The sequence below is a fragment of the Hypomesus nipponensis genome, chromosome 14, assembly GCF_054491055.1.
Source record: "Hypomesus nipponensis isolate SF chromosome 14, ASM5449105v1, whole genome shotgun sequence".
NCBI classification, from domain to species: domain Eukaryota; kingdom Metazoa; phylum Chordata; class Actinopteri; order Osmeriformes; family Osmeridae; genus Hypomesus; species Hypomesus nipponensis.
In genome coordinates, this window is record NC_140374.1 from 12,650,796 (window position 1) to 12,677,500 (window position 26,705).

Consider the following 26,705-nt stretch of genomic DNA (forward strand, 5'->3'; position numbering starts at 1 on the left):
TTGCACTCTGAAGAGAGAGACCGTTGATCCACAGGCTTGGCCCAAATCCCTCCAAATAAAAGAAGGAAATGGGGTATTCTTAGGGGTTTAATCGAGCTAGGCTCTCGCTGTGGGAGGGCTTTTTTTCTCATTAGTCCTTGGTGTGTCCTTGTTTGCCATATCTGTGCATGCTTGTGTGTGTGCGCGTGCGTGTGCGCGTGTGTACGTGGTGTGTGTAGCGTCTGCAGTGCGGTTGGGCTCGGGCGTAGTGCTTACATATCTCCGTGTGTGTTTCCATTCCAACGACCACGGCAGGAGAACTCTCTCCAGGTGAAGGGTCTCAGTGGGACTCATTCCATTCCAGTGCAGATTGGACCTGAGCTCTGGAATGACTCCCTATTCAGAACTGGGCTGAGCCCCGACACTCTGCTGTGCACTGATAGGCCAATTAGGTTGTGAAGCGGTACCATAAGGTGCTGGTGGGGGCTAAGTCAGACCATTTATCAGGGATTTACCTCGAATTAAAATCATGTCAGACAAGGGCCTCCAAGTCCATGTTGAGGCCGTCAGAAGTGAGAAAATGACTCGTGAGAGACGCGTGCACGTGCCCGGGCTCCACTCCCAAACCTCAGGGGCGCTGCTAGGCACAGGAACGTTGTGTGTGCGTGTCTTTTTAGCAAATATTCCGGGGGAACACACATGCACACAGACATAAACACACACACGCGCGCCCCTCGGCGTGGTAATGAGTCACCTGGTGGTGGTTAGAGGCACACGGCGCTCATCAGTCTAGTGTGTTGTACCTCTGGTGATGGTTCTGGGGGGGGGGCTGCTTGAGGTAGGTGAGGTAAAACTATCCCAGCTGGACACACTCCAATGCCCAAGTGCGGCCAAGGCCTGAGCCTGACAGATGACACCTTTCTCTTACCCCATGACTTAGTACTGCCGTCTCCATGTGTGTGCTTGTGAATGTGCATATTTACATTTAGTCATTTAGCAGACGCTGTTATCCAGAGGGACTTACAGTAAGTACAGGGACATTCCCCCCGAGGCAAGTAGGGTGAAGTGCCTTGCCCAAGGACACAACGTCATTTGGCATGGCGGGGATTCAATCCGGCAATCTTCTGATTACTAGTCCGACTCTCTCACCGCTCAGCCATCTGACTCCCTGTGTGCATATGTGTGTGTGTGTATCTGCATGGGGATCCCATTACCTCCATCTGCTGGATCACTCAGGTGGGTCGTGAGGACCTGAGGTGCAGGTTAGCGGTCCGCTCGGCAGGTAGTGTGCCGCGTTCACCGTCAGCCCCCGAATCCCACGGGTGGGTCCTAACACACGCGGGCACCCGCGGAACAGACCAGCTACCTGGGGCCAACACTCCCTGGAGGCAGGCTGGCCCTGGTGGAAGAGGAAGTCACAGAGGGTTTGATTAGCACAGCAGCAGACAAGGCACTCCGACTGTTAGCAGATGTGTGGGCAGTACTGGAATTCAGGTTCGGGCTCTATGTTGGTCCCTACTCATTAACTCCCGGTGTTTTTCTGCAGTGCTGTGGCCCAAGGAGATTTGTGTTCCGATATTGGCCACGATAGCTGTTGCATGTCTTTGAAGTTTTCTCTCGCTATTTTGCGCTATTTTGATGGCGCTAATGTGTCTTTGTCGCTCGATAGTGACATTCTTCTTTTCCCAGGTCTTGAAGGAAGCTGTAGATAATGGTACAGGCCACACCTATTAGACAAATAAACATGAAACTATGGTTATGCGAACCTGATGTGCGGGCATGCGTGTGTGCGTGCATGTCACAATAGAGGAGTATGTAGGGGGATATAGGTGTGTTTGGGGGTTGTACGTGTGCAGTGGTAAAGGATGTTTGAGTTTAAACAGTTATGGTTTGTGAGGATACACAAACTCACCAGGCATTCTCCTCTGGGATTGTTTCATGGTGACTTTCTCATCAACACCCATAAACACAGGAGATGAGGTACAAATGAACAGACTATGAATAGGGGCCACGGGCATGTGAATACCGAGTTCATATGAAGCCTTTTTAAAAGGAGGGCTCGACTGACTGCTTCTGAAGCATGAGCAAGCTGTCTCTTTGATGCAAATACACGTACATGAGAGAGGGAAAAAATAAACGAAAACACGGGTCATCACCTGAACAGTGCTGTAAGTGATCGGCGAAATTCCACGGGTCGAGTTGACTGTTTTCCCGTATCAGTTTGTAACTTCAGACGTGCGTGTGCGTGTGCATGCACTGTGTCTGTGTGGGGCCCTCTGCAGTGTGTCAGCACCGTGTCATCGCCAGCCGCGACGGACGGTCTGACGACAGGAAGTTTGTGTTGTTTATTTGGAGGAGGATCATCTGACACAGTCATGGAGTCTGGTGTCGTCGTCACACGCGCGTGCGCACACACACACACAGAGGTTGTTTGTTTGTTTGCGGTTGTTTTTAATGCCTCATTAAAAGTAACCTGACCGCCTTCCAACTTCTTTCACCTCAACAATCCCTCCCTCCTTCCCTCCTTCCCTCCCTCCTTTCTGCTCTATTCCCACCACCATTTGCGACTGTGGCAGGGATCTGGAACGAAGGAACGAGAAGGAGTAGGGGGTCAGCCTCAGGTCCAGCTAATGTGCAGCAGATGAAAACTATATCTCTGTCTCACACACATGCTCTGTCTCTCTCTTTCTCTCTCTCTCTCTCTCTCTCTCTCTCTCTCTCTCTCTCTCTCTCTCTCTCTCTCTCTCTCTCTCTCTCTCTCTCTCTCTCTCTCTACATCCCTCCCAGGCACACACACACACCAAGCACACACACATTTCCCTGCTGCCAGACCAATTAGTTGGAAACCTATTAAAACCCTGAGGGGATCGGAGGGGACACCCCTGTCTACCTCGTCTCAGCTCTGCCGGCTCCCCTTCTCCCTCCTCTCTCTCCATGCACACCTCCCTCCTCCTGTCTTTTTTCCCTCCCTCCTCCTGTCTTTCATCCCTCCCTCCTCCTGTCTTTCTTCCCTCCCTCCTCCTGTCTTTCTTCCCTCCCTCCTCCTGTCTTTCTTCCCTCCCTCCTCCTGTCTTTCTTCCCTCCCTCCTCCTGTCTTTCTTCCCTCCCTCCTCCTGTCTTTCTTCCTTCCCTCCTCCTGTCTTTCTTCCATCCCTCTTCAACCCACCCACCCAGCCTTTGTGGAGCCTCGGCAGGTCAGCACCATTGGGAATCTGTTTATGGAGTCTCTACTGTACAGCTCACAGTAGCTGTTTTTGGTTGACAGGCCGGGTCTAACAGGGGTAAATCCTGAGGGTCTAACATTACGCAATCACTGGTGTGTCCGGTCTTAAATGATCTCAGGCCACTCTGACTATCGCATGACAGAACAGTGGGCTACTATGGTGTCTATCTCAGTCTAATATCAGTAAAAACACCCTCTCCAGTCTCAGAGCCAGTGTCAATAATTATAAGTTTTTTTCGTTGTGAAAGGTCCCTCAACATCTGGTGCTGGTTATACAGTATGTGTGTGTTTGTGTCTATGTGTGCGTGTGATCTTCAGAGTGAAAGTCACTGATTCATAGACCATGGTTGTTTGTTGTTGTGGAGTCACTGTGATTGTGAGTATGCACAGGACTATTAGTCATCGAGAGAGAGAGATTCTTTGGGGTATGATCGAAGGTGGTGGTTTCCTAGAGAGGTATTTTGTGTCTCCGTTCATCCCTCATCCTGGTGCAGCTAACTCGGTGTCTATACTGATGGCTGAGATGTTTATGGAAGCAGAGATAAGACCTGACCCACATGTGTCATGTGTCAGGTGCTGTCTTCACCTGATCTACAGAGGTCTATTTAGGAAAAGATAATACAGGATACTCATTTCCCCTCGTTTCACCACCTCTGCTCCTAAATAGCCCGATTATTCCATGGGGAATAGCAAGAGAATACCCAAAAAAAACGATTGAGCCCTTGTGCGTTGCCAGGTAAAGAAAGGGATTCTTTATTTATATAAAGCTATTTCATAGTAGGCCGTGTGTGTTGTTGTTAACTTGTGGGAGGGAGAGAGAGAGAAAGGGAGAGAGAGAGAGAGAGAGAGAGAGAGAGAGAGAGAGAGAGAGAGAGAGAGAGAGAGAGAGAGAGAGAGAGAGAGGGAGGGAGACTTAGACCCCAGTGAGTGTGTTACTTGGCGTAGACGCATCAGTGCTGCTGTGGAGAGAACATCTCGTCGATCGTGTCTGCCCGGATCCTCTGAAGGCATTACTCGCGAAAGAAAAAAAAAAACGTTAGGGCAGTCTCGGTACATAAAAACAAAAAATTACATCGCAAAAGTGTTGGGCTCTTTTTACACCGGAAAAATGTGGATCTATAAAATAGTTTTTAGCCTTTTCATTGTGGGTTGTTCAGGTAAGTTTTATGCAACGCCGTCTGAGCTTCACAATTATGTCGCCCCCCGTCGCCCTCAGTTTTAAGTGTAAACAAGCATGAGTGCGTTGGTATTCTGTTGTAATAATTTATACAAGGATATATTATATCATGCCGTTATATCTCCCGCTACATAGAAGTATATTAGACCTCATGTATTGATAAGGTGCACGATCGCTCTACAGTTTACCTCATAAAAGTAGGCTACAGATCACCATGCAGCCTAAAAGTTAAATCGAATGAACTCCGCATCAAAACTTCATTGGTGTAGTGTTCTCTTACTGTATATGTGTCTTATACCATGTGTCATAATACCGTATGCCACATGAAGTTAAACATTGAAAGTTTAAGTATACCAAGGCCTACATGCAATTTTGAAGGATTTACTGCAGTTGAATTGAATTTATAGTCGTATTATATTTAATTAATGGAGACATTCTACAGTATTACAACAATGATGATGAATGATGCATCTACTGTATCCAGTACAACAAACAAGACAGGCCCTGTAAGGGTCAGTAGGATGAATGTGCACGTTAGGGGAGATAGAGTTCAAATTGGAATGGGCAAGTTAGATAAGATTCATCTGGCAGTCATTCTGTCAGATTCATTCAGACCAAGTCATTCTGTCAGATTCATTCAGACCAAGTCATTCTGTCAGATTCATTCAGACCAAGTCATTCTGTCAGATTCATTCAGACCAAGTCATTCTGTCAGATTCATTCAGACCAAGTCATTTTGTCACATTTTCTGGTATTGCAGACATAACTTGAAAACAGTGGCAGAGGAGTAACAAACTGTGTGTGTGTGTGTCTATGCATTTGTGTGGGTGTGTCAGTGGGTGTAGTACATGCGTGTGAGTCTCTGGTTTCATTGGGTGACTCACTAGACAGTGACAGATGACTGTGCATCCTATTTAGTCCTCTGCTGTAATTGCAGTTAAAGCAGGCTAATTGACCCATTGTGAGTCTGCTGAGGTTGCCTCAGGTCTGCTGTGGCAATTAACACATCCTGATCCCACCTTGGAATGCTTCATCCAGTGTCCTGGTCTACTGTTCTACAAGTCTACTGGTGTACTGGTGTGATGGTCTACTGGTGTACTGGTGTACTGGTGTACTGGTTTACTGGTTTACTGGTCTACGGGTGTACTGGTCTACTGGTTTACTGGTGTGCTGGTGTACAGGTGTACTGGTCTACTGGTCTACTGGTTTACTGGTGTGCTGGTGTGCTGGTGTACAGGTGTACTGGTGTACTGGTCTACTGGTCTGCTGGTGTGATGGTCTACAGGTGTGCTGGTGTGCTGGTCCACTGGTCTACTGGTGTGATGGTCTACTGGTGTGCTGGTCTACTGGTGTACTGGTGAACTGGTGTGCTGGTCCACTGGTCTACTGGTTTACTGGTCTACGAGTGTATTGGTCTACTGGTATACTGGTCTACTGGTGGGATGGTGTACTTGTGTGCTGGTCTGCTGGTCTAATGGTGTACCGGTTTGATGGTCTACTGGTGTACTGGTGTGCTGGTCTACCGGTGTGCTGGTCTACTGGTTTACTGGTCTACTGGAATACTGGTCTTCTGGTCTACTTGTGTACGGGTGTGCTGGTGTGCTGGTGTTTTAGTACTGGGGCTCTGCTTGTGCACAGCTTCAGAAACCTGGTGCTGATCTGGTTTTACACTGACAATATGGTGTGTGTGTGTGTGTGTGTCAGAGGGCAAAAGCAGGAGGAATGCATTACAGGACTACCAGAGGAGCGACGACGTCCTATTGGTGGTCCTCTCCGGTGACCCTTCTTTCCCAACTAAAACCAAGAAGTTGAGTTTGGTCAAGTGTGCCAAGGGCTGCAGCCGAAACAAGAGGATGTCCTTCCCCTGCAGGTACTTCTGTCACTGTATGAAACACACTCTCACTTATACAGTATGACTGGCTGGTGCTGTGGTAACTACAGTGCAACCAACCTAAAGTAGCTCTCATCCTGGCCTGATGGAAGCTCATTGGCTGAGAGAGTCTGAATAATGACCATCAAGTCTCTCCTCCTTGCCCTCTGTGTTTCTTCCATTTTTGTCCCTCTTTTTCTCGACTTCTCCTCTCCTTTCTCGATCCATCTCTCTCCAGAGCGTTCCTCTACGATCATAAAAACAGGAAATGCCAATGGCTCTCCTTCGACAGGAACTCACCAGGAGTCCAGAGCCAACAGGACTTCAACTACCAACTGTACCAGAAGAAAGGTACTCTCTCTCTCTCTCTCTCTCTCTCTCTCTCTCTCCTGCTCTCTCTCTCTCTCTCTCTCTCTCTCTCTCTCTCGCTCTCTCTATTCCTCTGTCACTGTCTGTCTCTCTCTCACTCTCGCTGTATTTAACTGTCTGTCACTCTGTGAATGTCGCTCTCGTCTTTTCTCTCTCACACTCTTTCACACTCTGTCTGTCTCTCTGTGTCTCTCTCGGTCTCCTTTTGTGTCTGCCTCTCTCCGTCTCTTTCACTCTCTCTTTCTCTTTCTCATTGCATTTGGCACATGCACACGTGTTGCAAATGCATCTTACATTGCTGTCACTGTATGAAGACATATCACGTTCACACACCATGCAGTACATGCATCTTACACGACGTGGACGTACATGTAGAAAGCCATGTGATATGAGTGCATGCCATGCTAGTTAGTCATTGCCTGCTCCTACCTTGATGCTGTGGAGGGCTTTCCTCTTTGTGGTCGGTGGACTATAATTAGCAGCTGTTTGTGTCAACAATGCTGACTCCACCCTCAACTGTAACAAACACAACGTTTTACACAGCAGTGTACAGACTCCCTATGGAGCGCTGCACAATAGCAGAGTCAATTCCACACGAGCCAAGAGTTTAACTGTCTGCTTTCTTCATTATATACAGACACACACACACACACACACACACACACATCACTGGCTCACAGTATGTGCCTTTTTGCTGTCTCTCACCCCTTCTCCATCTCTCTCTCTCTCTCTTGTCTGCTCTCTTTCTGTCAGACTACGTGCAGGAGTGTGTAGTGGGGGCGGGGCTTGGCTACAAGGGTCGGACGTCAGTGACAGTGAGCGGAGTCAAGTGCCAAGCATGGGCCTCTCCCATCCCCCATGAACACACGTAAGACCGATGGACCGACATCGCTGTAACACCAGTGTAGGAACCACACAGCATTGTGCCTCCACTCTCCAGTAGACCATATATCTGAAGCTCTGGGTCTTGTAGTTCACATGCCAAATGGCTGCATTTTTTTTCACTGACTCTGAGCCAGGGCCTAACGACTTGTGTGTGTGGGAGGGGGGGTACGTGTGTGGGTCTGTGTGCGGGTGCGTGTACTGTATGTGCTGTGTGTGTGAGTGCGTGTATGTGTGTGTGTGTGGGGGGGGTACGCATGTGGGTAAGTGCACGGGTGTGTACTGTATGTGTGTACTGTGTGTGTGTGCTGACTATCCCTATGTAGTAGTGATGTATTAGATGGTGATTAGACTCAGGGGATCAGTCATTCATCACTGCTGATACAGCCTGACCTCATTGTAAGGCTTTACACAGTCACACACACCATTTCCTGCTGCGCCCTTCGTGTTTATGTAGGTGTACAAGCTGTGTGTGTGTGCGTGTGTGTGTGTGTGTGTGTGCGTGTGTCCCTCTCTGAAACACAGAGACACACACAACCTCTGACCAATACGCACACATAACATTTGAATCACCAACGCTTATGTGGTTACAGAGGAGACGAAGATGATCTTTACCCGTGTGTCTCTCTCTTGCGAGGGGCACACACAGCTAACACCTGTGCCTTTACACTTGATATTGTTGGAAAAAAGAAACGCAGCTTTTCCCAGAGAACCTAGACGTGGAGAGATAGCAGGCCGTCCGTTATTCATGGCGGTAATAAAGGAGCATTAGAGCTGTCGTGTCCTCTCGTTCCACAGTGTGCCTCGGTAAGTAGGGCCAGACAGGGAGTTAGCTCTTCACCTGTCAGTGCTGATTCAACTGGGAGGATGAGGGGAAGCAGTCCCGAGACTGAGGGAGTGAGAGAGAGAGAGAGGGGGGGGGGGGGGAGACCGAGGGAGAGACAGAGGGAGAGACAGAGTGAGACAGACCACAAAAATGAGGGAGGTAGAGCAATAGACAGGTCATTCAGACCGTCGTTCCGAAACAGGACCTTTCTGCCTTTGACTACAGTCACTAACTGACCTCTGCCTGAAATGAGTCCAAAAAAAGGTTTAATGAGTCAGTACCGCATAGTCACTCCTTTAACAACACATGGAGAGAAATGGAGTTCACACAGCGATGTGTGTATCAATTAGTATGTAGCATGCAGCTTTAGATGTCATACTGGGGTATGTCTGTGTACGTGTGAGTGTGTGTTTGTGCTTGTGGGTGTACTCACCTGCTTGTCTATCACCCCAGCTTCCTGCCCAGGAGGAACAAGAAGAAGGACTTGCGAGAGAACTACTGCCGTAACCCTGACAACTCCAGCTCTGGACCCTGGTGCTTCACCTCTGACCCCAGTCTGAGACACCAGAGATGTGGAATACCTCAGTGCTCCCAGGGTACAACACACACACACACACACACTCACCAGATGCTTACATACTCATAATGATGCCCACACATGCAGGAAGACTCAGTGCAGACTCACTCCAAAGGAGGTAGGCACACCTACTGTATTCACACACACATTGAAAAACCAATTACCGGTACAAGGATTGTTTGAGAAGCAAACACACTCAAACACACAGGCCAGCTTGAAATGCTGCCCACACCACTTAGTTTGTTGTCGAACCAATTGGGGCCCAACATTCCCCAATGTACTGCTGCTAATTAGAGTGAAGTTTACTGTACCATTGTGTGCTCATTGTAACAGGCCCTGTCCAGCTGCATTCATGCATGTGTTTGAGTTTATACACTTGTATTCATATGGCAGATGGTTTTTTCCCGAAAGGGAATCACAAACAGCATGTAGAATTGACGGAGTGTGGGAACCAACGATACAATGTCATCACTGGGCAGGGTGAAACCTAGCTTCCTTGTCCTGAGGGGGTTTTGAACCCACAACCCACTGTACCCAAGGCACATTCCAAGGGTCATGCCTTACTGTATCCCAGTGAGCTCGCGCAGGAGCTCAGAACTTTCATGTTGCCCTCTCTCAAGTCCTCCTCTCCCAGCTCTCTACATGGCCTCACCCCTAAGGCAGGCAGCTGCCGACGGAGCTCCTACCCTGGTGCTGTTTAGACTTCACAAGGTCTGCTTCCACAGCCTTCCCACCAGCCACAAGGCCCTGCATGTATATTTACGGCGTTCCCAACCGTAAGACGCCTCCTATGGAGGCCTGGGAGCGAGCCTCATTATCCGTCCGAGCCAAACGTGAGCCAGCCTGCCTCTCAGGCAGGCAGAGCTCCCCCTACGGGGCAGAAGGAGGACCTGCAGTCTCCGGTGCCGTGTGAGAGGAGCTTCCCCGGCCGGGCTGTTGGCCTTGTGATGAGCAGGATGTGACGACGAGGTCGAGAGGGTGAGGGACTGGCGTCGAGTCAGCGTCGAGGAGATAAGACGTGAGGGGAATGCCCAGGTCTCTCACCAGCTCAGGGTTCTGAAGAGCCAGAGTCTCTCGGCTGGGAGTGTGTGTTGTTCCGCTCCAGTAAAACATTGACCGGGAGGATTGGTTCAGAAATGATTTTCTCTTTAATAGGAAACATGTATGCAGGGCTATTAGCACACTGACACACACGAGCATGCACGCTTACACACACTTTCTGTTTCACGCACGCGCGTTGACACACACTCGTACACTCACACACACACACCATTCCACCCACGCACACACACACAGCGAGACACACAGACACACACACCAGGGATGTGAAACCTGATGTGTCATAGGAACAGCAGACTCGTGGACATCTGTTTCCGCTCTGCGTATTGGGCTGTTTACAAGGCTGCGTGCACAGTCGCAACAGCACCACAGAACCGACCGACAGACCCAGAGTCTGTTGCACGTCCCATTGCAACGAGTTATTGTTGTCATGACGTACGACACACAGATTGCTGTGTTCTTTCCACGTTTTCATCACACTAGTATTACGGTAGAACGTGTATCATGTTTTGTTTATTATTTCTTTCTTTTTTACTGCTGAATCACCTATATGTCCCTGCCTGGGAATCCACGCGCGCACACACACACACAGCACCGGTCCACACACAAACTCACACACAAACACAAACATACACACACACACCCACTCTTCAGCTTGAAATTCTGCCCATACCACTTGTTAGACCAAATTGCCCAATAGCCCCCAATGTACAGCTGCTAATTGGAGTGATGTTGGCTGTGCCAGTGTGTGCTGACAGTTACTGGCCAAGTCCAGCTGCATTCAGGCGTGTGTTACCGTTCATCCTGTCCACTCTCGTGTCATCATTTCCCGGCTCTGTAAACAGTTTTCGACCTGAGGAGAACTCCAGGCCGCCCAGCCTCTGACAGAGTAGCAGAACCTTAGAAGCGAAAACAACACAGCAGGCTCCCTCCCTCCAGCTCACTCTGCATCTCGGTGTTTCTTCTCGTCTCTCGCATCTCACGAGCTCTCTCCACGTCCGCTGTCTGACCCGTGTGTGGGTGTGTGTGCGGGGGGGTGTTTGTGTGGTGTGTGTATGATGTGTGTGTATGGTTGTGTGTGTGTGTGTGTCCTCCAGTGGAGTGTGTGAGCTGTAATGGGGAGAGCTACAGAGGACCGATGGACCACACAGAGAGCGGACGAGAGTGTCAGCGTTGGGACCTCGAGGAGGGCCACAAACACCTTTTCCACCCCAAGAGGTAACACACATACTCTTTCATATGCATACACACACACACACACACTCTCTCTGTCTTGTCCTGTGCAGAGACATGTTCTGGGACACATGTCCAGGTCTTGGCAAAAAAAAAAAAAGGAGAAAAGCAAAAATGCACAAAGTTCTTCAGGCAGAAGCAGTGCAGGACGTGTGTGTGTGTGTGTGTGTGTTTGAGTAGTTGTGTGTGTCTGTGTGTGTGTGTCTGTGTGCGCAGATCAGTGACTGTGTATTCCCCAGACTGGTGGCAGGTGGTGTGGATTAGTTAAGTCTCGTTAACACGTCCTTAATCATCCCAGTGTTTCTGTAAATGAGAGGGCCAGACTGGAACACACACAGAGACACACACAAACTCACACACGTACGCACAGACTCACACACACGCACAGACTCACAAACGCACAGACACACACATACGCACAGACTCACACATACGCACAGACTCACACACGCACAGACACACACACACGCACGCACAAGACATACACACGCACAGACACACACACACGCACAGACTCACACACATGCACAGACACACACACGCACGCACAAGACACACACACGCACAGACTCACACACACGCACAGACACACGCACAGACACATGCACAGACACACACACGCACAGACTCACACACGCACAGACACAGACACACACAGGACACACACACGCATGCACCTCCCGGGCCCCTCTCAAACTGACACCCTGGGTCGTACGTCAACATGATAACAGGGAACACCTGGGCTGTGCTGCTCTTCATGAACACGTTTTCCTCTGCTGCCATGTCTGTCCAAGGGATATTCTGCATGTTAATACTGCCTGCCCGTGTGTGTGTGTGTGCGTCTACGTGTGTGTGTGTGTGTGTGTGTGTGTTGTCTTTGGAGGTATCCTGACAAAGGCCTGGATGATAACTACTGTAGGAACCCAGATGGACGGCACAGGCCCTGGTGCTTCACCCTGGATCCACACACGCCCTGGGAGTACTGCAACATCAGAGCCTGTGGTGAGTGTGTGTGTGTGTGTGCCTGGCTTTTATGCATGTTCGTAGATGTGTGTATTTGCGTTTACCTCCACGGTGTGAGCGGACTCTCAAAATTATTTTCGACTTTCCTCAATTTGAATGCCCCCCCCAACCCCTGACGAAATGCACATGGTATCACACAGTCCTGTCTCTCTCTCTCTTTCTCTCTCTCTCTCTCTCTCTCTCTCTCTCTCTCTCTCTCTCTCTCTCTCTCTCTCTCTCTCTCTCTCTCTCTCTCTCTCTCTCTCTCTCTCTCTCTCTCTCTCTTTATCTCTCTCTCTCTCTTTATCTGTCTATCTATCTCTCTCTCCCCCTCAGCCCTCCAGTCCTCGTGCCTGAGTTGTCATGTCTTCTCTAATAGGCTCAATGTTTATTTGAGTCTCATTGGTCCGCTGTTTATTGTTTTGTGCTAATGTGTGCTAATACTGAGGGGGGCTCAGTTACTCTTCCACATAAAGCAGCTGTCAGAAACACAGACAAAACACCAGAGTCACCCACACACTCACACCTCCTATAAGACCGACAGACAAAACACCAGGGTCACACACACACACACACACCCTACAAGACCGACAGAAAAAACACCAGGGTCACACACACACACACTTCTTGCCAGACATACAGACAAAACAAAAGGGTCTTACACACGCACACACACACCTTCTTTTCCTGACATACTGTACCGACAAAATACCAGGGTCACGCACACCTCCTGTCTAACGCACAAATATTAGCAGATCACTTACAAGTCTGTGAGCAAAGTGTAAGTGTGTGTGTGTCTGTGGGGATGTAGGTCTTGTCTGCATACATGTGTAAGTGTGTGAGTGTGTAGTTGTGTGTACTTCAGTGTTAAGTTATTCTGTCACTTTTGCTTGTTGATGCACTTTAAGTGAATGAAGACCGCAGGCATAGGGTTACTGTTTAGTTGAGTGGGTTCTTTCTCTCTCTGTGTCAGCGTGTCTTGCCCGGGCTTGTCAGAAGCATGCTACAGTCATCAGTTGACCTGGCACCAACATGACTTTATGGCATCCTTCCATCTGGACCAACAAATCCCTTCCTCTCTCCCTCCACCTGCACTCCTTCCTCCTCCGCCTCATCTACTCCTACCTCATCCTACTTCCGCTTTCCTCTTACTCCTCCACCACCTCCTCCTTCTTCCCTTTCTCATACTCTGCCCCTCCCTCCCTCCCTCCCTCCCTCCCTCCCTCCCTCCCTCCCTCCCTCCCTCCCTCCCTCCCTCCCTCCCTCCCTCCCTCCCTCCCTCCCTCCCTCCCTCCCTCCCCCTCCTCTTCTCTCCCATACCATTTCTCCTCACTCGTGGTTCTGACAGGGAGGGAATGCTGGGAAGAGAATCAGTTTACGACCCAGTTAGTCTTAATCAAAACAAGACGAGATGGGGGGAGGAGGGACGGGGCGGAGAGAGAGAGACTAAAAAGAGAGAGGGAGAAAGAGAATAGAACAAAGAGGTAGAGAGAGAGAGAGAGAGAGAGAGAGAAAGAGAGAGAGAGAGAGAGAGAGAGAGAGAGAGAGAGAGAGAGAGAGAGAGAGAGAGAGAGAGACATGCAAAACTATTCAGCCCATTTCTGTGTTTATTGTTGTAACAACTAACTGTCTAATGATGTACATAATGCCCAACTATTTCTTTTGGATTGAAAAGTTATAGATTACACAATGACACATGCAATTTCTAAGAGGAAAGAAAAAAAAAACAGTCTGCAAACAGACACATCCAGAAATAGAGCAGTTAGACCATTTCAGCCTTGTTCAGCCATGCTTCTTTCTTGGAGGCCACAGCTCTCCCTCGAGGAAGCTGCTCTATTTCTACGATGGCCCAGGTGCTGAATGTCAAACCAAGGTTTGAGCGCAGAAAAGTGAATCCCAGCCAGATCCCATCCAAGTTCAGAGAATAACTTCCGCCTTTCTTTGTCTCTGGGCCGTGACCCTGCGACCCCCACAGACCTAGACGTCATCCCTCAGGTGGAGGTGACCACGCAGTGCTTCCGTGGTCGAGGGGACGGGTACAGGGGCGAGGTGGGCGTGACGCCGAGCGGACTGACCTGTCAACGCTGGGACTCCCAGTACCCCCACAACCACACGTACACACCCCAAGACTACCGCTGCAAGTGAGTCCCACACACACCCACCCACACACACCCACACAAACAAGCGCACACACAAAGAAATGCAGGAGCTTACATACACGGACACATTTATGTACACACACACACACACAAAAACAACCTCTGTGTTCCAGAGATCTGAGAGAGAACTACTGTCGGAACCCTGATGGACAAGATCTCCCATGGTGCTTCACTTCCGACCCTAACATCAGGACAGCGTTCTGCACCAACATACCCCGCTGTGACACCAAGAGCAACCAGCCTGACGGTGAGAGATTCGGGAACTCGAAAAACGAATCTGGATCAGATTTGACATCCGTTCTTAACCCAGGCCAAGCCCTTGCCCTAGCCCGAGATGTAGCCTTTATCTTAACTTTAACCTTAACCCTGTCTCTCTAGGCAAATGTGGATCTGTTTTTGTCCCCAACTCTGTTTCTAGGACATGCTGTTGTTTTAGGCTTAGCCTTGGAATGGTCCCTGAAGACACGCCCTGAATCTCCCTCTCTCCATTTCTTTCTCACTCTCTCTCTGACTACAACCCCTTATACTAACAAAATCGGACTATTTCAGCGTTGTCCCTTTGACAGTGAGGGAAGAGCTTCTTAAGGTAATTTCAGGGGGAAGTTCTCATTGTAGGCGGGGACATAACAGGCGGAGCAGAACAATACACCTTGTCAGAGTGGATAGAAATCTAACTCCATCTAACAGGACGGCAGGGACATTTGTGGATTTGTGACTGTATGGGCTAGTGTTCTGGTTGTGGTCACTTCTATCGGGCTGTTTTGTGGTCTGATCTCCAGTGCTTGGTGTGTTCCCACAGTCAGATGAGACACAAGGACCCTTGGCAGTTTGGAGACTGTATTTAAGGTTGTGGTTGTGGTCGACCAGTGGTCTATTTTCACTTTGGGGTTGTGTATGTTTCCAACTGGGGTCTAATATAACTATAATCCTGATTCTGGCCACTGGAGATCTGAACTGCGTTGGTTATCAGACAATTGTATCAGAGTCCAACAGTGATTGTTTTAACTCCAACTGTGGGGCGGCTTATGTGACATGAGCTTGGAGAGATGTTCGAGATTACTATAAATGACTTGGTTGTTGATAGTAAAGCATCAAGGTCGTCAATGAAAAGTGTAACACGTTTTCTAATCCAATTTACAGAACTTAATAATGTTAAGAATAATAATGACCTGTCTCCAAAAGTACAAGATCTGGACGAAATAACAAACTAGCTAAGTGAAAGTCCTAGCTGACATTCATTCTCAAGTTAAGTCATTTTTAACATGTGTTGGGTGGGGTTGTGTTCCAGACTGCTATGAGGGGAGAGGAGAGACCTACAGAGGGGAGACCTCCAGGACCAGATCAGGCCTTCCCTGTGCTCCATGGAGAGACCACAGCAGCAGGTATCGACCACAGCACCTTCCCAGCTAACCCCTCACCCCCCTCCCACGACACAGCCCGACCGCTAACGCCATGGTGTACGCAAACACCACCAGGGTTAGCTTTCGCTCTGTTTCTATAGAAACAAGGCAGTGTTCCGCAGTGCAGTTGTTCTCGGGTTTTCCAAGGACACGTTTCTTCCCTGTGGGTGACTGTTCCTCGTCCGAATCATCAGATCTCTGCATTGAAGGACTGCTTCGCAGTGACGATCACAACAAACGTAATCCGCTCAACGAAACAAACAGCTTTGCATTCCCTTATCCCTGCGCATCTTATGGGCGTGCAGTCTTGAAGGAATCGGCGTCGCACGTTTGTGGGTGTGTGTATGTGGTCTGTGTATGTGAATCAGTATGTGTCCCTCCCAAAACCACATGTGTGAACCTGTGAGGTCAGTGTGGGTCAGTGAAGAGTTGACCAGTGGTTGACCTCCAGTTAACTGGTATTATGGCACGCAGGAAAAGGCTTGCTCTGTGAGTTCTCACTGGGTCGGCTGAAGGCTGGAGGGGTGTCTCTAATGCAGACTTGAGTGTTACTGTGAGAATGACTCAACCGAGCAGGAATGAGTCCGGGTGATAAGCAGCCTTTGGGACACACACTTCAGGCTTCACCTTTGACCCTAACCCCCCCCCCCCCCCCCCGCTCTCCCCCTCCATGGAACACTTCAAAGCCAATCGGCTCGTCCGTCTGACTCCCGCCCAGAGGTCAGGAGTGGTGGGGGGGGAGGTCACGGAGCGCTGGGTGTTTATGCTAGCTACAGACTGAACTTCACTCGCACACACACACACACACATACACACCCTGTAAACTCTGCACCCCAGGGTTGGTACCATACATTCCTCCTCCTTGACACTATTTCCCTTATCGCCCCGTGAATTCGGCCTGGGAAAAATTCAGCTCGCAGCTTTCCAACTGTTGCCAGAATTCCCTGGTGAGGGATAAGTCAGCGTGTGTGGGTGCTTCGTGAGCAGAGGCCTGCCCCAGAGCTCTCCCTCCGTGTCCCTCAGAGAGACCGCACACAGCTGTGTGGTCTCTCCACAGGGGGCTTATCTCACTGTGGATCTCTGGTTTCCCCTCGAGGAGCAGATTCCGGACCAGTCCTACGTACTGGTGCAGTGCAACACGGAGTTCATGAAGGATCATGCTTTCTTTATTTGTGTGTTTGTGTGTGTGTGCGTGTGTACAGAGGAGAAAGAGATGCTGCTCTGTTGATTGCAAGCAAGGATGGGAGCTTCTGCAGGAACCCAGATAAAGACCAACATGGGCCCTGGTGCTACACCAACAGCTCTGCCCTCTCCTGGGACTACTGCATGGTCAAACCATGTGAGAGAACATTTTATTATATAAACACATTATAGACGTAGAGTATAATACAGTACGTGTGGTGTAAGTGCATTATAGTATAGACAGTATATACTGTTAACATTTTTATTGTAGAATATGTTTGTTTTTCGCACTTGTTCTTGAGGTTATTATGATCCTTGTTGTCTCCAATTTGTCATAGAACATTATAAAACTGGGAACAGACAGAGGGAAAGAGAGAGCAAGTCTGTGGTTATTTGAGCATGTATTTCTTTTCTTGTGAATAGTAAATCAGGCGGAGATTATGTAAATCGTTCTGTACTGTACTCTGTCATACATTCTGCACAGACCCACACCCACACCCACGCATCCACACACACACGTGCACGCATATATCTGTCTCCGCTCTCGGGTCAGAGTGTGAGAAGAGATTCGCATACATCAGGGTGACGGGGGGGTGTGTGAGCGTTCCCATGTCCCAGGTCACGGGGAGAAATACTCTACGGGTGTGCGCGTGTGCGTCTCAGTAATGGATGCCCGCGCCTTGTATCTTATCTCCTCAGTGTCTGACATGGCGTCACCCTTTACACTTTCTAATCTGTGTGTGTGTGCCCCCGCCCCCCTTCGACAGGTGAATCGTCCCAGAACAGCATCCCTCCTCTGGGTGAGTGTGCGTGTTCCGTGTTGCCGCTCGACGCGGAGCTCCGGGGGTAGTTCCTGAGAGATGAAGTGAGGGATGTGGAATGTTCTGTCTTGTTCTCCCAGGGGAGGTCTCCACCGTGTCCTGCTTCATCCACAAGAGGACCCGGATCGTGGGCGGAGCTCCGGTTGCCATCGCCGACGGCAGCTGGATGGTCAGCATACAGAAAGGGTAAAGAACACACGCACACACACACACACACACACGTACAGGCACAGGCGTATGTATACACACGTGTTTGCACACACACACACACACATACACACACATATACACACACACATACACACGCACCCACACAAACAGGCACACAAACAGACACACGCCTACCCACACTCATATTCACGACTGCAGACTTTGTAGAGACTGCTAGTTCCACCCCGGTGGTGCAGTCCAGTTTGAGGTGATGGGCTATGCCGTAGCGTACTGCGTCCATACATGTCCCATAAACCACGCGGCGGGTTACGCCGCCGTGTAAAGAGATAGACCTCAGGGAGCGCGGTCAAGCCCCATCAACAGTGTGTGAGGTGGTGCCTGCTGTGCTCTGCGTCCTCTCCAGGGGCTCTCACTGGTGCGGAGGCTCCCTCATACGAGAGCAGTGGGTGCTCACCGACAGACAGTGCTTCGCCTCGTGGTATGCCGCCCCTGCCTTCTTTCTGTCCTCGGCCGTCCGTTCCTTCTCCGTTCGTTTTTTTCCGGATTGTTTCGGATAGTATTTGGGTTGTGTTTTTATGAAAGGCCTCACACGTACGTCTGTTGTTTGTTGGAACGTCCTCCCCTCAGCGTCCCTGATATCAGTGAGTACCGTGTATGGCTGGGCGTGTCCGACCTCAGCGAGGCAGGCCCTGATAGGTCCGAGAGACAGGAAGTACGCATCGCTCATGTGGTCTGTGGTCCTGAGGGCTCCAACCTGGCCCTCATTCGGCTGGCCAAGTAAGTGCCCGTCTCACATTTCCTATGTATACTTCCAAATATATTTGATGAAATACAATGTGATATACTGTGTGTCCAGGCCGGCGCTTCCTGCAGACAGGGTCCACACCATTCAGCTGCCTGTGGCCGGGTGCTCCATCTCCGAAGGGTCGATCTGTAGCATGTATGGATGGGGAGAGACTAAAGGTGCCCATACCACCCCAACCATCCACAGCCAACACAGATCTACAGTCTCACACAAGCACGTCGACCACAGATTCATCATGCGAGACCCAGAGTTCACAGTTGTGGTGGGAGATGAAGAGGAGGAGGATTCGATGGCGACGTTGATGGGAGTGATGACGCAAGTTGTTCTTTCCCCTAGGGACGGGCCACGAGGGAGTGTTGAAGGAGGTTCACCTGCCTGTGGTCGGTAACGTGAGGTGTCGACAGCAGCACCGGGGCAGTATGCACATTAACCACTCCAGGATCTGCGCCGGGGGCAACAGGGACGAGGGAGTGTGTGAGGTAAATACAGCTCACACGCACCGCAAGAAGGGTTTCTCCTGTAATCCCACTTGGACCTCAATAGAGCTTCTTTCCGGAGGTTTCCGTTCACTCCAGAGTGTCTCTGAAGACACACACTAGTCTCAGAAGGTATTCTTGGAAAAGTATTAGAAAGGTATTCTTGTTGGTGTTCTTTGATGTGTGTGTGTGTGTTTTCTGCTGGCAGAGGGACTATGGGGGCCCCTTGGTATGTCAGGACGGCGAGAGCAGGGTGATCGTGGGCGTAAGTGTCAATGGGCGAGGATGTGCCCGCGCCAACCGACCAGGTATCTTCATCAACGTGCCCTTTTATACCCAGTGGATCTACAAGGTCTTCAAGTACTACCCTGACCCTCTGGATATCAACTAGAGACAAGAACCTGGTGACGAACAAAAACCCACAACCATGACACTCAAACGCAACCCTGTGACCGACTGCATCCAAGAGACAATAAAGCCAGCAATGAGACTAAGTACAGCCATGACACCAAACCCTGCCATGTGACTTAACCCAGCCACAACATTTAACCCGTTAAGGAGTAGCGTTGCACACATGCGAACGTTCGAAAGCGGGCCCCACAGCGTAGCGTCGCACGTGTGATTCTGAAAATTCCAACCGACTATTTACCAATAGACAAAAACTATATGACAGACGCTGTAGTATGGCTTCAAAATTTACAATTAGGTGGCTAACAAGTAACACTAGCAGGTAGTAGCATTGCTACGAGTATTATGCTAGGTTGCTATGTAACGGAAGCTAACTAAAGCTAGCTAGCTTCCGTTTTGGAAAAATACCTCACTTCTGGTGTGAGCGTCGGAAATATTTAGGTCTAAAGGTTAACCCAACCCAGGCGACTAAACCTAAACTCAACCATGACACTAAATCCAACCAAGACTTCAACCCAACCAACAAAAAGTATCCATAACTCCTATCAGTGAAGTATGGCTGATACACAGACACCTAGGTGAACATATAGGCTGGGATGTTAAACTGTAGCAGCAAGTTCTGGCAGACTTGCAGTGGGGCCAGGCCCACCTAAATGCAAAAACTGTGGTTTGAGGAAAAAGGTTGAGGCTCTGATGACACTCTGGACTGTAAACCTGTTGTGGACATATCCTCTCAGCTAATAATCTGCCCCCCCCCCCCCCATTCTTCATTCATTGCAACAGGTCCGTTCGAGGGTTATGTGTGAAAACTCTTTGATTCCTGACATTACTTGAATGTACTGGACGCCAAAAAGGTAGTGTCTCTGCGCGTGTCTCCAGTGTGCTTGTTTCGTGTGCTTCCGCGGGCCACTCGTCAAAGGGTCCCTGCACCAGGGCACTATCGAGTACACTCCAACAGAACTCCCAGCTTCTGAAGGGCACTGAAGTGGTGTCTCTCTGTATATACTACTTAAATGAGTGTTTGTGACACTCCAAAGGTGACGTAGGTCTTATAGATCTGGGGAGAAGAGGCTGGCTCGTTGGCCCGAAGGGAATGATAGATCAAATATATCTGCTTTCAACCACAGGGAAGATGGCTCTTGTGCTGTACAGACAGGAGCTCGAGATTGAAGGGGATACTTCATGTGGGATTCCAAAAACAAACGTACAGCTGTTTGCTTTTGAGTCAGGTGACCAGGAAGCCACTGAATGTATATATGTGTACATAGGTTTGTGAGTTCTGTAAAGTGCCATTTGAATGTGGTGTTGCAAATTCTCTCATCCCCTCCTCTCACCTCGCCTCCTCTACCGTCTCCTCCTCTCCTCATCTCCTCTTCTCGCCTCCTATCCTCTACCCTCTCCTACTGCTGTCTGGGTATGTTTTAATGGAATCCTGACTGAATGAGTTATTCACTCTGCACCCTTATACCTTGGCAGACCTCCAGGCACAATCCACTCTGGATATTAGCTTCACAAACTCTGTCAGTTCAAACATTTACTGAAATTGAGGGACGTTTTCATCTTTTCATTGTCTGTTCTGAGTGCTTTATTGGATGAGTGAATGGCCCATCAAACAAATCAAACCTCTAAATGTTAATGTATGTGTTTCTACCTGGTAAAAGAGTATGCACTGTGAGCCTCTATGTGTTTGTGTGTTTTTTTATCTCCATGCGTGTACGTGCTTGTGTGATGGGTTCCAAATGATGTAAGCTGCTATATACCAAACAAGTTGTTAAGTATCCTGTTTCCCATACAAGTATAGCACACTGTACATTCTCATCTATTATCATTGTAATTGGTATGTGTTCATTTGTTGTGCCTTGATCTCAGTGTAAGTGCATCGTAGATGGATCTTATTTGCCCGTGGCCATAGCCTATAATAAACAAAAGCGGCAATAAAGTGAAATCACTATGAAACATGATCCGCTGGCCTTCTGTTCTATTGTTCATCTGCCAGGTACTACCAGCGCTGAGGCGATCAGGGTTTTGCCTCTCAATCCACCAGCCGTTGCAGTGTTCTGACCTGCCACAGGGTGGCGCTGTTAGGAAGGGAATACGAAGTTTACCGGCGACCAAAATCGAAACCACTGCCGTCGTGAAAAAGGCTACCGGCACACACTCGCACCTCCTCTGTCTAACTCGGGGCTATTTGTATGTGAGAGATGAGGTGTTGTAACAGAGGCCTTCTTCTAGATTGTCTTTAAGGGGAGGGGTGCGTAGGCGGGGGTTGAAGGGATGCTGGAGGCCTGGACTGAAGTGGAGGGGGGGGGGGGGGGGGGTGACGGACAGGGAGTAAGTAGAGAGATGGGGGAGCGGAGAGAGAGGGGGAGGGAGGGACGGAGGGGTAGGGTGGAGAGAGGCAGACTGGGGTGAGACGGAGAGGAGGGAGAGCTGAAGGAAAGGGATTAAATGCTGAACCTATTCATGTGCAGTAGTATTAAAAAAGTTATAGGGCCAGCAGAAAATACACGAGAATAGACATTTTCTTCATACGGTTTGCATTTGATGAGCGCTGTGGACTAGTGCTGACACACACCGCCTTAGCTGCACATGTGCAGGTCACCACACACACACACATGCACACTGCACATATGGATGCATGTGACCGTACACACACATATACATTGCACATATGGATGCACGTGACCACACACACACACATGCACACTGCACATGTAGATGATTGTGCACATACACACACACACACGTGACAGGTCTTCCAGAAGACTAGTCTTGTGTGTTCCTTCCCCAGGACAGACAGGAAATGAACATTGAAACATGGCTCGTGTCGTTACTAAAGTGAGAACCCCTGTTGTAGCTGCTTCTTTGTGTGTGTATGTGTGTGCGTGCGTGCGTGTGCGTGCGCGTGTGTGTGTGTGCATGCGTGTGTGTGCTTTTGCACTGTATGAATAGTCAAGTGGATAGATTGCTTGTTTGCATTTTCATTACAATTGCATGGAGGCCATAATGTGCATTATCTGCTGCAATTAGTGAAAAGCAATGTTGAAAATGAAGAAAAACGTCTTCAATTTTAATCTGGAATTATAAATGCGGATTATAAATGCGAATGTTGGTTAAGTGTTCTTTAGTCCTGAACAAAAGACAGAACCCTAAATAGCTATTGAAAATTCTCTACAGTCACAAAAATCACTGCATGCAGAGGTGGAAGTGCATTGTGGATGTGTGTGTGTGAGTGAAATCTAATGTAAAGATGGGGGGTAAAAGCTCTTAAAAGCCACTGGATGCCGTTTTCCTACCATAAAGTTCAAACTAAATAAAACTTAATAAAAGCCTTTTGTCATAATCCAATTGAGTTTGCCGTAATGACATTTGAGCTCAATTTTTCTGGCACCTTCTGGGTTCACCTTTCCATCGGCCGGCCCGGTTCCTGCTGCGTCTCTGGGGCGGGGGGATGGAAGAATGGCTGGAGAGAGGAAATGAAGCATGGAGGGCTGAATGTGTTAGGTCTCAGCGTCTGCTTTGTGTGAGGCTTATCAAAAAGATTCAATTATCAGAGGAGGAGAGGAGGGAGAGTGGACAAGGAGGACTTACAGTAAAAGCAGACCTTAGAAACCACAAGGTAATGTTTCGTAATGGAACACCCCTCCATCTAGCCTCTCGCTAGGCTGCTTAGGGGTAAAGTGCTGCTCTTCCAAAGCAGGTACAGACAAGGATGGGTTGTATTATGGTTACAGTATTGACTGTGACAGTCCTTCTCAGGGATGGTTCTCCTTAATATCCCACTCAGTCTACCATTTTTCGTTCCCTTTCATACAACAAAGTAACACCATATAGTGAGACTTCTTCAGAGACATAACCTAGCTGTTCCTTCTGGTTGTCTGTCATGGGTCTTGAATGTGTTCTTTATCCCACACACTTACACACATTCAGACACACAAACACACAAACACACACACACACAGCAAGTGCACTGCTATGACTAAGGTGATTCAGGTTGTCAAGGTTTCCTGACGGTATGTGGGTTTGTTCATGGCACTTCAAGGTCTGGATCGATGGGTGCAGTAAGTCATTCGCTGTAGCAATAGTTGTGTTGATATCGATCATTAGTTATTTAATCAAGGCCCTGGAGTAGACAGACAGACCAGCAGAGAGAGAGAGAGAGAGAGAGAGAGAGAGAGACAGAGACAGAGACAGAGACAGAGATAGAGACAGAGACAGAGACAGAGACAGAGACAGAGACAGAGACAGAGACAGAGACAGAGACAGAGACAGAGAGACATCATTCAGCAGGGTAGAGCTGAGCCCACCAGACAACACCAGGGTATACTTTCACAATCCCTTCTCAACACCTGGGTCCTCTTTACATAGCATACAGTGGATTTGAAAAGAATGATTAAGTGCCGGCAGTATGATTATTGTGTCTCTCAACAAAGCCCATCACAGAGAGAGGTTGAGCCAGGGTGGTATTATTTTGGCAGTACTTGGTATGCTGGATATTGATCAAAAAAGAGTGCAGCACTTTTTTTTTTTCATTCGATTGCTTTCTTCCTCTCTCCGATTCGATTGCTCCCTCCCTCCCTCCCTCCCTCCCTCCCTCCCTCCCTCCCTCCCTCCCTCCCTCCCTCCCTCCCTCCCTCCCTCCCTCCCTCCCTCCCTCCCTCCCTCCCTCCCTCCCTCCCTCCTTCCTTCCTTCCTTCCTTCCCTCCCTCCCTCCCTCCCTCCTTCCTTCCTTCCTTCCTTCCCTCCCTCCCTCCCTCCCTCCCTCCCTCTCTTGCCCTCCCACAGTGTCTCGGGAAGACATTTGGGGAGTGTTATCTGGGTAAAGCAAACCACAGAGCTGCAGCTCCTCCAGAGACACCCACTAGATAGGCATCACTCTGCAAACAATCTATTCTGTTTCTACCAGGATTCGACAGGGAGATATGTACCTGCCACCTCTGCACTCTCTCTCTCTCTCTCTCTCTCTCTCTCTCTCTCTCTCTCTCTCTCTCTCTCTCTCTCCCCCTCTCCTCTTTCGCTCACTCTCTTTCTCTCTCTGTCAATCTCTTTCTGTCTCAATCTCTCTTTCTTTCTGTCTCAGTCTCTCTCTCATTTTCTCTCTCAATATCTTTGTCCCTCTCCCCTTCTTTATTTCCCTCTCTCTATCGCTCTCTTTACCCTCCCCCCCCGTGTCTCCCCCTCCCTGGTCTTTTTTTATTTTTCTTACTTATAGAATGTCTCTCCCCCCCCCCACAAACCCCAGAGGGATCTCATGGGGAGAGCCATGTTCCGTCAGTTATCTCTCTCAGTTTGAGACGTTAGTGTCTGTGTTCCTGTCTCTAGTCTGAGATGGAATTACTCTGGTCCCCCTCAGTGGGAATGTGCGCTCACTGCTGCGCTGAGTCATGTGGACCATCGGTGTGGGGCTCCGATAGGTCGAGGTGTGGATGTGTGTGTGGTGAGTGCATGCGTGTGCCAGTCCTCCCGCCGTGCGTGTGTGAGTTTTAGTGCGTCACCTCGCTCGCTCTGTCCCAGGTTCCCAGTAGGGTTGGGCATATGGTTACCCTGGGATACGGGCTACAGATAATGATATCCCTGCTTCCGACAACTTCTATTTGACGTAATAGACCATGTCCTCTCCTCGGTTCTCCTCTCCCATCGGCTTTTCTCCTCTGCTCTCTTCTCCTCGCCTTTCTTCTCCCCTTTTTCAGTGTGAGAACTAAGAAACGTTTTATGTGATTACATTTTTAATGATTCATTATCTGCCTCCTTTGAAGTAAAGGGTGAAATATAAAGATTTCACTGCTTTTGAAACTGCATCAGTCATGGGTATATCTGTGAACAATCTTATACAAGGGCCACACAGCTCGAAATGAACAGAGACAGAACAAAGCGTAACAACAGCAACACTGATCATTCAAATAAAGATTGTGGCATGTGTGTACTTGCAGGTGTGTGCGCGCGTGTGTGTATGCGTCTACATTCTTTACGTAATGCGCTCACGGAATTCTTCACGCTCGTCAATCACTGCTCTTAGAGAAGGTCAAATAGCGTTGCCCCGGTGATGACCTTTTAAAGAGCCGGGTTGCTAGACAGGGGACATTTCGTTTTATTGGAACATGTGTCCTGTGTCTTTCATGATCCTCTTTATTTCTGTTTCTAACCCTTTAATCTTCTCCGAGGTAAATCACGCCCCTTGGACGCTGCGAACGACGTCAGGGAGAGGGATGTATATCACTCCACCATCACCTAACGCTGCAGCGGACATCACATAGTAGCGGTCCTCCAGCGAGCCCATTCGCTCTTTGGACCCTTCTCAGGTGTACTTCGGAAACACAGTGGAATGACAGAAGCACGTGATGAAGAAAGTGTTTTGTCCGTCTCTTCATGAACGTGGAGTGACTGAGTTCAGTTGAGTTCTGGATTTAAATGAGTATTTATCAACCTGCAGATTGGGAGAGAGAACCAGACTTCTGACACTGAATGACAACACAACACCAGGCTTAGGTCTCAATCATGTCTCTCTCGGCTCTGAAGGCCGGAGGACCATCTTTTATAGGGCACAAGAATGTAAACATAGATAGTGACAGTCAGGCAGTAATGACGTTACAACAGTCTCAGAGAAAGAAATTCACTGATCCCAACACATGACAACTCTCAGAATGGAGAGTCATTGGTGGAGCTCTCCTTGTAATCGTAACAGGGAACGTTTAGCCAGTACTTTCTCCTGACCCCTAACATCTATTAACCCTGACAAATAGACACAATCTACTCTTATTAATAGCAAGCTTACATGAGAACATACTAACTAGTATCCAATGACTAGGTCTATTGATTAGTGAATAATGCATGCACACAGGAAATCTAAATTTCTTCCACACACCGTTGCCTTTTCACAGACGGAGCAGTCCATTAAGAAAGAAGGCAAGGTTGAAAGGAGTTTTTTGCGTCTCCACGAACTGTGATGCTTGTCGGCTTTTATGTCACAGGCATTCACAGTCATCATTTTGTGTCATGAGGTACAACGTAACTTTCTAAGCAACAAATCCAGACACAACCAAAGCAAACTGTAATACCTTTGATCCGATATCACATTGAACTCCACTG

At 49.0% G+C, this 26,705-nt stretch overlaps 1 protein-coding gene across 1 annotated transcript; it reads left to right on the forward strand.

Annotated features, from left to right (window-relative positions):
• Positions 1–4,141: 4,141 nt before the first annotated feature.
• hgfb (hepatocyte growth factor b) lies at positions 4,142–21,580 on the forward strand. Its single transcript, XM_084672919.1, has 18 exons — positions 4,142–4,359; positions 6,084–6,249; positions 6,488–6,600; positions 7,372–7,486; positions 8,780–8,922; positions 11,060–11,180; positions 12,079–12,197; positions 14,173–14,338; positions 14,470–14,603; positions 15,645–15,738; positions 16,959–17,095; positions 17,706–17,738; positions 17,840–17,945; positions 18,334–18,408; positions 18,558–18,707; positions 18,787–18,893; positions 19,072–19,214; positions 19,420–21,580. The coding sequence occupies exons 1-18, from the start codon at positions 4,311–4,313 to the stop codon at positions 19,600–19,602; spliced, it is 2,154 nt and encodes a 717-aa protein (XP_084529045.1). The 5' UTR covers positions 4,142–4,310; the 3' UTR covers positions 19,603–21,580.
• The last annotated feature ends 5,125 nt before the right edge of the window (positions 21,581–26,705 follow it).